Here is a 12,620-nt window from a genome sequence, read left to right as displayed (position 1 = left end):
TAACCCCTACTGGTCCCACTTTCTCTATTTAAGACTTTACAAGTGTCCTGTATGTCATCATTTTGCATAACAATATAATAAAAGTATAATTAGATGGCTTTTTGTGGGACTTCATCCGTTGTTATGAAGAAATCAATATCTTAGAAATTACACTGAAGATATAACTCGGTGGTTTAAATACACAAAGTAAAAGAAAATATTTGTACGTTCCACTCACAACACATAATCAATCTATTGTTTACTGTCTAAACAAAAATCAAATCAAATGTTCACATCCAGTTCCCCAGCGTCACTGCTTTTCTGTTTATAATTCAATGTGTTCTGACAGTGGTAGTTCTGTGCTTCTATAGTCAGATTTTCAGTTTGTGAGTGGGGGGTACTTACATACATTAGATATTATGTAAATCTACAAATCTGATCAGTTTTAATTATTTTCGAATTACAACATGTGCTATAATAACTATAATACCCACACATTGTAGGTTCATGCATGTGTGTAAGTTTGTTTCATTCATTGTCTTTGTGTGATAACGCCAATGGCAGTGTGCAACAGACAGATTGTAATGCGTTTAAACCAGAAGTACTCTGACCACAGCCAGGCCCCAGATGTGGAGATTTACATGTGGTTACTGTGGTCTTGAATAAACACACACATCTACCCCCCCCCCCCACACACACATACATACACACACACAATGACCAGATCACACAGTTATAGAGTAATAGGACTGGGTACTGACAGGAAACACTCATAGCCTTGGCCTAGATGGACTTGACAAACAGCACAAGTGAAAGATTTAGTGAAGTCACAGTTATTTAAGTTTCTAGCTCTAAAACCCTTCACTGAACTTCACTTTAGTTCTGTGGAAAAGCTATTTCCTGAGCAATATTGCAAGTTATGACACTGCAGTATTTTGTTTCATTCCTGTAGAACAAATCTCTCTTTAGATCAATATTTCAAAAGGATGCCTGCAGTGTTTTATGATTAATTTCAAGTACTTTATCTTTCTCAAAGACTCACCTTCTGGATAACAGTCTAAAATTCCTTCTGGGTCCAGCACTGGATACCCGTATTCATCTGTTTTGGAGAAGGTTCCAGGTGGGCAGGTTGGGTATGGCAGTGCGGTGGTAGACTCTTCTACGGTCCATTCAGTGGTGGTGGGTTCAGGTGTGGTGGTAGGAGCCGTGGTGGTGGTGGTGGTGGTGGTGGTGGTGGTGGTTGTGGTCCTGAGGTGAGGAAGGTCCAAGCCAAGTACAGGTTTCCCTCCAACCATGATGACCTTGTCTTTGGGGTTGACCACAGGCCGGCTATCTCGTCCATGCCCAAACAGAGCCATACCATCCTGGTTTACCAGGGGACTTCCCATGAGGTCTGGTAGTTGGTGGAATGGTTGAGCAAGAAGGAGGTTGAAACTGAACATTCATGATTTTGTCTTTAACAGTAAGCTAATAATGGCAGTGACTAAAGTATTTTTTTCATTTACATATTCAAGCTGTATACTGTATCTTTTATATTTAAATGTCATGTAAGATTGACTGAAGCATATCACCAAAAATTGTGCGTCCATCCTCTCCAAGCACCACTCTCTTGGGTTTACCCTGGGAGTCCTGGAGAACTTGTCCATCCTGGTTCAGAAGAACCCCCCGCTGCAAGTCCACCACCTGGAGAGACAAAAAGTTTTAGGTTTATATGTACCACTCAGATGTGAGAGCAGTAAGTGTGGTGGTAACTCTCTGCAAAAAAGTGTAAAGGTGTATTTGATAAAAGAAAAAAGCTTAATATATTACAGTACCACCTACAGTATCTCATACTAAATATGTCAGTAACAAAAAAAGTACTTAAAGATCTTAAAGACCATATCTACAGGATACTCTGGTACATTTTGCACCTGGTTTTAGACTTGAGTATTATTCTTCTCAATTTATAATTCTCAATGGATTACAACTATGGTTACAATCATTTCAATAAATATAGTTACCCATTTGGTTCCATCAGGTCCAGTAATAAACCTTTGACCAACGGCCTTGCTGGTTCCATCAGAGGAAGACGACTCTTTATCATTTGTTGCTGTCAGGTTGGGTCGTCCATTTTTACCTAATGATTATACGATTTAAGCAGAGCTATTTTGTTACTATATAATTCAATGATCACAGTCTCATACACCAACACTGTATCTATGATTTAGCTTCTTGCTCAAGAAAATCCTTGCACCTTTTTCAGTTATACAGTAGCTGACAGTGGCAGCAACTTTTAATCACATGCACTTTACCAATGTACTTTACCATTTCCATTGTCAGGCTTGGGGTGTCTTCCATTGGTGAATTTCCCTCTGACGATGGAATTGCGAGACTTTCCCCCCTGTCCCCGAAAGCTGTCTGTAGATGATGATGAAGATGCTGAGGACGACGATGTGGACAGGGAGTTGCCTCTAATTAATCCTCCTGTCCTTGTCACAGTTGTGCCACTTCCAACATCACGATCTGAGGTCAAAACTGGCTGGGGCACATTTGAAGAAGAAGAGCGGGCAGACGATGAGGAGGGAGAGAAGGAATCCGACGTTGAAGAATCCAGCCTTGAGGTCTTTGCTGGCTTTAGTCTGTTGGGAAGCCCAGAGCCACCAAAATGCATGTTAGTCGAAAGTGGAGGGTGTCCCCTTCCATTCGTCCCTACACCATGATGACGATGAGTGTCTCCAGATGGTGAGCCAGGTCTCCTAGAGAAAGTTTCCCTAGTATACACACTCTCACTGTCCTTACATTTCTGTGAGGTTCAAGTGAAGTTATTGTAGGATTTTTTTGGGCTGCTGTGGGGTCTGCAACTTTATCATTTTTTCCAGTTATTTCTTGACTACTCTCATCAAGATAATCCTTATTTTGATTGTTATTATTGTCAGTAGAGGTCCCTCTATAGATGGAGTCACTTGAGTCTCTGTGTCCACTAGAGGAATGAACAGAATCAGAGTTTGAAGAAGTGGCTGCTGAAGAGGAAGAGGATGAGGTAGATGGGTTTGTAGTGTCACTAGATGCTGTATTTTGATTGGTCAAAGAAGGCTTAACAGAACCCACCCCATTCTTTAGAGAGTCTTGAATGGAAGACGTTTTCAGAGCTTCACTAGTCTCCTGTATTGTGGACACTCCTGCAGCACCTGTGGCCCCTGAAACCCTTGTGTGTCTGCTGGCCACAATAGAGGATGAAATCCTGGTCATGCCACCCTCCCTGGAAGATGACCTTCTCGTTCCTAATCCAAACTTGCCTGGGTAACGGTTAACTGGCCTAGGGAATCTTTCAGCAAATGATGAGCTAATTCTGGTATGAGGAACCAAAGGTTTGTCATTACTTTCTCCTCCCTCCCCACTTCCTCTCCTCTCTCCTCCTCTGTGGGTTGCAGGTTGATGCTTGAAGTACGCTCTTCAACTTTAGTTACTGCATCTGTGTTTTTGTAATTACTCTCATCATTTCCCTCCCTCATTGTTGTGCCTCGCTCAGGTGACGTGTGTGAACTCTGTGTGTTGTGTGAATTTGCAGATCTGTGAGATCCTCTGTGTGAAGTTGACTGAGAAGAGCCTTGTGTGTCTTTGGTGGATGGGTGATCTGAGCTGCTATATGAAGTGGATGATGTGTGCCTGAGCTCCCTAAAGTTGTAGAGCCTTGAGATCTAGACTCTGATGTGGACTGCGATGTGTCAAAATTATTTGTATCTGATGTTGCTTGGCTTCGGGCTGCACTTCCTAAGGGGGACCTGGATGTTGCTGAATTGAAAGAATGTGATGTTTCATGGTTTGGAGTCCTGTCTGGTAAAGTGGACTGTGATGTTGCTGAACTACGAGTGTTTGATGTTGCTTGGTTAGGCGTTCTGTTCGGTAAGTTTAACTGTGAGGTGACTGGTTTGAAACCATTCAGCATTCGAGTTGAATTCCCTCTGAACAAAAGTGGATGTCTTCGACCATAACCATATCTAGAGACAAGCCCAGACCCGTTGGTGCGTCTGGCTGAAACTGAACCTCTACCTAGAGATGTTGCCTCTGTCTGCTGTGAATTTGTCTCTTTTAAGACTGTAGTGGAGGGTTTTTTATGTGCTCTGGGCTTGTCATAACCAATTTTGCCCTCTGGGTATGTGGAAGCTACATAGTCCTTTCTACTGCAGCTGACTCTTGAATTCGTGAGGAGGAGGATAATGAGGTTGTAGAAGGTGAGGATGATGAGGATGAAGAGGAAGTAGAGGGTAAAGAAGATGAGGAGGAATCAGAAGAAGCAGAGGAATTGGCAGAAGATGAGGATGATGAAGTAGAAGAAGATGAAGAGGTGGATGAGGAGGAGGAAGCAGCCTTGGATCCTGGTGTTTGATGGACCCTAATCTTAATGGGCCTTCTGGGAGGTCGGTTAGGACGAGTAGACGCAGGTTTAGTTGGGTAGGGTGTCAAAACTTTGAGGCTGGGGTTTCTGTAGTCAGGAGCTCTTCATCATATCCCACTTCATCCTCAGAATCAGGGGAAACATCGTTGTCTGGTTCTTTTGTCTCTAGGACAACCTTCATGGTAGTTGTCTCCTCTGCTGAAGGTGGCGTTGTGATTATTTTCTCTTTTCTTCCTTCTCATTTTCTCTATTTTTAACTCTGGATGACCCTACATTCCAGACTGAGCCCCTTACAGAGGAGAAGATGTTGTGATAGGAGCGTGTCTGGGAAAGTTGGGATTGACGCCTAGGGGGTTTGGTTGTTTCTTTTGGCCCCTCTGTTGACTGGACGTCAGATTCATCATGGTCGGTCTCCTGTTTGGAAGAAGTGTGACTAGTCCTTCCGCTGTCCTTGGTCTTTGAAACGATAAGGCAGCGCTGCTGGCTGGCAATAGACAAATTGAATTAAGGATTAATCAAATTTTCAAGCATATGCATACACATACTGTATACAATCAAATGTGCTTACATCTTGGCATGGCAACACTGAGACCTTGCTCTGTGGTCCCTGTCCCCTCCTGTTGGTGGCTCTAATCGTGAAGATGTACCGGTCTCCCGGTGTGAGGCCATCTATGGTGGCCGTGGTGGTGCTGCCACGGGACGTCACACTTTTCATTCCAAATGGCTTCATAGCAGGAGCATAAGACAGGATGTATTCTGTGTGGAGGAAGAGCATCAACAACTGTTGTGAAGAGAGGTGGTTTGATGACCAAAATGTCATAGCCAATGGCCTTGTTTACAAATTACAGTACCGATATGTCATTCAAAACCAAAAATTCCTGGCCACTAGAGAGTGCTTAGTTTTCTGCGCTACCATGAAATAAAAATGAATAAAACTTAAATTTCCCTTTTTGGTAATTACAATTTTGACCATATGAGTCAACTACAAAGAATATATATTGGTTTCTTAGCAAAAAATAATTTATTTTCATTTTACTTTAATCTGCCTGGCCTGACCTCTTATCCTCCCATTGGGTTCTTCAGGTGGATCCCATGTTGCTATCACAGCAGTTCCTTTCCCTTTTAAAGGCTTGACCTCAAAGTTCTGTGGTGGCCCAGATGGTGCTAGCAAGTGAGGAGAACACATGTGAATACAAAGATAGCAATAAAAGGAGGAGTAAAGGACAAAAACTTGCACGTAAAAACAGAGAGGACGTTTGTGCCAGGATGCTTCAACTGAGGAAAGTACTGCTGACATACATCGTCAGGAACCTCCCCTTGAGATTATGTATGGAACTGCAGATGGAAATCTGAGCTGTGAGCCAGGCAGTAAACGTTGACATCCCAATGAACCGCAGCTCAGGAGCTGCCATGACATGGTATAAAAGCTGCAATCATGACAGAGCTGCAGCCAACGCTTGAATCAAATATCAAATCAGAGTAATAGGCAGTGAATGTGATGAAGTGTGGTACGAGGAAATAAGAAGAAAAGAGCTAACAGACATGGTTATGCAAGCCTGAATTCCTTTCTGCAAGAATCCTTTCTCTTTTAATATTCTAAAGGAAAATGCAGGGCTTTGACAGTCTATAGCCATTCCTCTGAAAACACTATTCATCACATTTCCTAAGCTATTTTGCAACCTTCAAAATGGAATTCTATAAGCAGTTCTTAGCAGGCGGTGACTGTGCATACCTGACTCAGGGGTCCTCTGAAAGACGGAGACACTCCACTTCCCATGTTTTTCTCCCTGAGAGATTCTGATAGAAAACTCATACATGCTGTCAGCAGTAAGGTTGCCTATCATCACTCTCTCTCTCTCTCTCTCTCTCTGGGTGCTGTCCTTGTACTCCCAGCGTGCTGACTCGCCCTTTTCTCTGTACCTAACTGTGTAGGATCTGGGTTAAGAGAAAATGGGAATCTTTTATTCCATTTGAAAGGGTCAACATTATTTCTTACTCAATCTTCCATTATCTGTAATTCACTTTCTTTCTCTTGTTACTCTTCTCTATGTTTCATCAACAGGCACACACACTTTAACAGATCTCACCTGGACACCCCGGGAGCAATCTTCCCCATTTCAACAGCAGGGTCAACCCAGGAGATAAGGACAGACTGAGGAGACATGACCCTAACACTGATGTCCCGTGCCTCATACTCCGGTGGTTCTGGGCAACACACAAACAGAAAGACGTAGGGACAAAAATATCTAGGTCCAAACCAAGATTAACATCTCCTCTAAGATCATTGGATTTGGTTATAGGCCGGCCTCTCATTTTGGCTAACATGACAACCAAAACGTAATGCTGTTTACAATTTACATGTTTATTGATGAGCTGATTTGAGATATTTACAATGCAGAGAATTACATATATATATAATGAGTAGAGACATGCAGTGATTTTCTATAAACCTGCAGGTACCTGGTGTGGTTGGTTTGGATGCGACCGCTCTGTTGGCCGATGCGCTCCGGCCCACGGCTTTCTGTGCCTGCAGTGACACCACATGAACGGACTCAGATGCTATGAATAGAAAGGGATACCAGGCACGGCCAGGGTTTACACTATGGACACTAAAGATAGTACAGACACAATTTATACATTTAGCTCTTTTTCAGTAAAAAAATTAAATCACAAAATAGGATCTGCAAAATGTAATTTGGAGGTTGCCAGTCTTTTCACCATGAAATTTTGCTGGAACGCAAAGCCTGGCTCCTTTAATCTGGTGGTTAAGAGAGTAAAGTGTGTGTCCTCTTACTTAGTTTGTGTGCGTTTCGGTTTCTCTGATCAGATTGAGGCTTGGTGTGGTGTTGGCGTCTCCTTTCTAGTGGGGGAGCTCCTGCCAAAGCTCTCTCAGGCTGCCTTGGACCCGAGGAGGACTGAGGGGCCCTCCTATGTGTCCTGGTATTAGATACACCCAAGGGGTGAGCTGTCCTGCCCATCCTGGTGGTCCGCTGTGCAGAGGGCTGATTTCTGGCAGCAGTTTGTGGAGACCTGGCTGGACCTGCTGGTGGATGATAATGGAGGGAAAAGGTCAGAGTGCACTGGAGTTCATATTCACCTTTATGACCCTGTTGTTCATTCAGAATCTGTGCTCTGCGCTGGATTTGCCTTTAGGGCCTTGTTAAAAATAACTTCCATGTAAAAATCAATGAATATAATTGCTCCACTCAAGCCACATCCATTCAGTGATAAACACATAATTACAAGTCCCTTTCATCCAACAATGACAGTAAACATGCTTCATTGTCACAAAAGGGAAATTATCTGTAACCCCACCATGTCCACTGTCATATTCTCCAACTTCTGGTGTCCTTCTTCCTGCTGTAATCCCACCCTAGTATTGACTCTATTTCGAACAATAGCTCAGACAGCCAGACAATCCCCCTCATCTGGCTGCTGAGTGATAGCATTGGCAATATAACAAAAAACTATTTTGTCCCTCCCACTCCTTTGTCTTCTTTCTTTCCTCTCCTCCCTCTATCCTCCCTCTATCCCTCCTTTATCCATTTATCATAATCACTGTCAAATGATGAGGAACTACCCTGTTTCCCATCACCTGCATGCACAGCTGGGTGAGCACTGACAAGTCAGCTGATTTAACAAAAGTGGATTTGACTAAATTCAAAGTGGTTATAAGGATAAAAAATGTAATGTAGGGTTTCCCTTTCCAACAAACAGGTAGGGTATGCCAACTGAGAATTGCCTTCCAAGAGAGGCCACCACACCCAAAATGTTTTCTTTAGCAATGCCTTAAAAAGGGAGAGTTTTGGTGCTGATCACCTTCCACCGTGACACTGTACATGTGGTGGAAAAAAAAGATGAGGATATGAATAGGAGTATAAATGCACACACTCCCAGGAAGAAAGAAGGGGGGTTTGTGTCAGCAAGTTTTTAGGACTTCGAGCTCTCCATTCGTGTCTCTATCCTTTCCTCTATTCTTCCAGCCCAACTGAGTGGATTTGTCCCCTTTGTTTGGTAATGCAACAACTCTCTCTCTGATGTTGCTTTTCCTTTCCTGTTTTCAAATTCTTCTCTCAAATATTCTTCTGCACCTACAAGTTTCTTGGATAATCTGTTCTGTATACTCTTCTTGTCTGTCTGCCAACGCAACAGCAAACTGTTTGTACGTCTGCTAATGGTGAAATTAGTAGAAATTGTATTTTACCATTCAAATTTACCATCAAAATAAAAAATGAAAGCATAAAAATTTAACGTAACACCAGTGTTGTGTAATTACATCTCATTTACAGCAAATCATATACTGTCGGCAGTTGCTTTAGTTGTTTGCTATTTAGTACATAAGCAGACTGTATTAAGTGTGCCAGACAATTTAAGATTTGCATTGCATGCTTGCTTCTGAAACATCTTCTTAAAATTCAATGTGAATGTCACTGATTTACAATTATTTTAAAATGCCTTCTAAATATATGCTAAAACTTTAAACTCTACCTGAGAACATTGCATTTATTTGATTATCATATATTATTGTCAGTTATAGTATGTCACTGTACTGTAGGGTAAATGTATTCGAAAACACAGATTCATTTGAAAGTCTGCAATGACTTATAACCCATCAATTACATATTGATAGTGAATTTGATACAGTATCTTATGGTTTTTCTTTATTTTCTGTATATTTCAGTTTTTGACTGCTACTGAGGTAACACTTTCAAGAATAACACTAATATCCTCTGTCTCATTCCCACTGTACCAGTTGTATTGATTCTGCTCATACTTGTTGACTTAAAAAAAAAACATTTGGTTTTAATCAGCCAGCTTCTTCTTTTCCTTCTTTTCTTCTTCCTCTTTTTCTCTCTCTGGAAAACTGTCACAGTGCATAGTTTGGCCCAGGTCACCACGCCGCGAACCACTAAACTGTCGACTTTGTCTTTTCCTGGAAACTCGATGGTCTGAGGTGCTATGAGACTAGCCTCCAGACAGACATATCACTGCTACAGTACAGACCCACCTCACTGTTTTCAGACTGATGCTGAAGAAGGTCAAAACTAGCTAAAGAAAGCAAGGCTTTTATCCAGCGACTTTGACATTTTGCCACCTTCAAAAGCAAATCTTTGTAAACTTGCACTAAATTGGTATTTGGGTAATTGGGTTTGGGTATCATGGTGGAAACAAAATTAGCAAAATGACCCGAATGGCAAAGAAACAACAAGCAGTCAAAATATGAAAATACAACACTAATGCAAATGTCTTTGCCTTCCTTTATTAAGTAGCTTACCAGACTATCAGGTTCTACAGTATAAACTAAAATGTAAACTGTGCAAATTACCTGCTGTTAACTTAAAACATAACTTAAGCTAACTTCAGGTTCACAGTTGCTCCATTTGAATATCCATTTCTAATGCCAATGTCTTCATTTGTTTTTTTTTGCCTCATTCCTTGTTCCCTTTCTGGAAGTGTGTGCCTGAATGTTTGTCTCCATCTGATGAGCACTTGGCATGGCAGCCTCTGCCATCAGTGCATGAATGTGTTAGTGGGTGAATGTGACATGCAGTGTAAAGCGCTTTGAGTGGTTGGAAGAATAATCCAACTGAGCTAATTAGCTAGCCTAAATCTAAAACTTAACTTAATGTTGGAAAGCATTTGACAGTTGTCAGTAAGTTTGCTAGCTTTGTAACAGTTGCTAATGTTTAGAGGTTTTGCTTGGCTAATGAACATTAATAGCTAATAAATTGATCTTCAAAGTTGATGTGTGTTGTTGTGTACCTAAAGCCATAGACTGGACACCATTTGGTGGTGTTGGATACACTGATACATAATGTCCCATTAGCTATTAGCTAGCTAGATAACTTCAACATTTTATGGGTGGTGGCAAGTGTGTTAGCAAGCCTTCATAACATGCAATGTCTTATTTTGCCCCTTCCTTTTCACTGGGCTTTACTTTAGCATTACTTTGCCAGAAACACAGTCGTACTTGGCTCCATTCACTGAGGTTAAACTCAACAAATATGATTAGCTGTGTACAACTGAAACTCCAGAGCAGCATGGTGGTTCAGTGGTTAGCCATTTACATGGCATGTTCTTAAATGTCCAATGATACACAGAAGTAAACAGATAATGAAAATTAACCCAATATTAATTTAAAATGTCTAGTCTCAAGCTTAGGTACACTTATTTTACTGTGCTTGACTTACTGTGCTTGATAAATGCAGATAAATGTTAAAGCTGCAAATAATTTATTATTCCCATTATTGATTAATTAATCAACACAAGCTTTAGAGCTCAAAGTGCCATATCTTTAAATTGCTTGTTAATCCCTTCCAACCAACATGTCAAAATCCAAAGGTATTACATTTATTATATAAAATGTATATAGAACATATACAGAAATGTTAACAAAAAAACTCCACAATGGGGAATTTGAAAACAGCAAATTTGCGGAATGTTTGCTTGATTAATGATTTTTAATTATTAGTCAGTCAAAATTGTTGGCACTTCATTTTCTATTGTTTGACTAATCAATATTGACTGTGCATTCCTAAATATATCCACAGACAGCATGTTATTTACCCACTATATGGCAGTGAGGTTATAAGCAATTTTGTCTGCTACTGATTTCCTTTCATTTTACAGTCTATTGAAAGCAATGACAGGCAAATATGTTATAAGTAATGTGGTGTAGACCATTAAAGGCAACAAAACTCTGAAATACATTTTAAATTTGGATAACCTCCAAGAAAAACATACCTAACTAAAGAGATGGGAATCTATGAGTCAGAGACAAGTGAGTTTTTCCCACTGATCCCATCTTACATTTGACAGTTCCTTTTATATAAATATTTTATGTATATTAACGGATTGAACCATAGGTAGTTTTACATTTTATGGGTGCTGAAACACACCAATCCCATGTGTTGTTGGTAAAGATGCCTTGAGATCAGGTTTACCTGCTGATGAGTTGCTGACAGGTGCACCGCCCAACACAGCAAAGCCATCCAGGTTAACCCATTCAGGGTCTAAAAAAACATAGGATATGTGGTTAAATTATGTTGTAGTAGAATCTAGTAAGCAAGCAGTACATTTTGTTTTTATGGAGTTTATGATGTGTTTTCCCATTATCAGTGAGAAAAGTGAGCCTTTTCTTAATCTACCATTTTCCTTGACTCTCCATCTTGCTTCACATTGCTCCTAATAAGTCCTCTCTACATATTTGTTGTTTTAACAGCGACCTGGCCAGACACATTAATGATGTGGAGGCAAACTGCATGGTGTTATTTATGACAACTGATGCTGCTCTCATGCTGCTGAGGGAACAACACATGATCTGCAAGGAATTTCTGGAAAGGCAAACTGAGACGCTGCTCGGTTGCCAGAGATTTATGGCAAACTGCACCGGAGCTGGAGAGACCACAAGGCCGCCACAACACACATTGGGCGGCACACACACACACACATACACACACACACTAGCATCTATAGATGTATGTTTGAGCACACTGATAGGACAATACAAGACAATGTATGACTTCAGCACTTGGCGCCACCCTGTCTTCTACCACAATCACCACCAAACACACACATGTTGCACACGCACAGACACACAAAGTGACCACAACACAGGGGACTGGGTTATAGGAGCTGGGCTGGGTTTGGATGTGGAAAAGAAGGGTTGGCTGCAGACTTTGAGCCGCTGATGAAGTATGGCTCCATGAAGCCAAGGACAGAGGAAAATGGAATAATGACAAAAGCAGGCTAGACTGTGTCAACACTGCAAACTGTATGTGTATAGAAACATAAAGACCTGCCTTATGTTTTACAAGGCGGGATTAGGGATAACCAGAATCTGTTAAGATCTAAAAATAATGCCCTTCTTCTAAAGCCTAAAATAACCATGTCTGGTGAGCTGGGATGACGATCGGCAGTCACTCACACCACCACCGACAGTGCTCTTTCTGTCCTTGAGGCAAACCTGGATGACAGCACATCCAATGATGAACTAAACCACTGACAAAAATTAATCATCCACGCATTCACACATGTGTGTACACCTCGCCTCCTGGCGTCTCGGCTTTTTACACAGCTTTGCTCATCCCTTCCTCATTCTTGGCATTTGCCTTGAGAAAGTGCATAACTCTGGGATCTGAAAGCTCACTCTCCATATTTTAAAGCCAAACTTTCTCTCTGATCATTTATTTTCCTCTGAATTACTTTTTTTGTCCTGCAGTGCTACCAGTACTCCTCAGGTCCCTCATTAGCTCGCACCTGATTT

General features: G+C 41.3%; 1 protein-coding gene across 1 annotated transcript in view; it reads right to left on the bottom strand.

Annotated features, from left to right (window-relative positions):
* fndc1 (fibronectin type III domain containing 1) overlaps nt 1–12,620 on the bottom strand; it is a 35,411-nt gene that overhangs the window by 16,444 nt on the left and 6,347 nt on the right. Inside the window, 17 exon segments of the mRNA XM_038727331.1 lie at nt 1,022–1,372; nt 1,551–1,662; nt 1,980–2,095; nt 2,284–2,758; nt 2,761–3,342; nt 3,345–3,623; nt 3,626–4,143; nt 4,146–4,433; nt 4,436–4,585; nt 4,588–4,834; nt 4,923–5,110; nt 5,411–5,518; nt 6,087–6,289; nt 6,442–6,559; nt 6,815–6,913; nt 7,149–7,397; nt 11,299–11,367. Coding sequence (XP_038583259.1) covers nt 1,022–1,372; nt 1,551–1,662; nt 1,980–2,095; nt 2,284–2,758; nt 2,761–3,342; nt 3,345–3,623; nt 3,626–4,143; nt 4,146–4,433; nt 4,436–4,585; nt 4,588–4,834; nt 4,923–5,110; nt 5,411–5,518; nt 6,087–6,289; nt 6,442–6,559; nt 6,815–6,913; nt 7,149–7,397; nt 11,299–11,367 — 4,152 coding nt within the window.

This window comes from Micropterus salmoides, unplaced genomic scaffold (assembly GCF_014851395.1).
Source record: "Micropterus salmoides isolate LMB-PRFRI ecotype aquatic unplaced genomic scaffold, ASM1485139v1 Ms_hic_scaffold_18, whole genome shotgun sequence".
Taxonomy (NCBI): Eukaryota; Metazoa; Chordata; class Actinopteri; order Centrarchiformes; family Centrarchidae; genus Micropterus; species Micropterus salmoides.
Note: the sequence above shows the minus strand (reverse complement) of the source record. Positions and strands in the feature narration are given on the sequence as shown.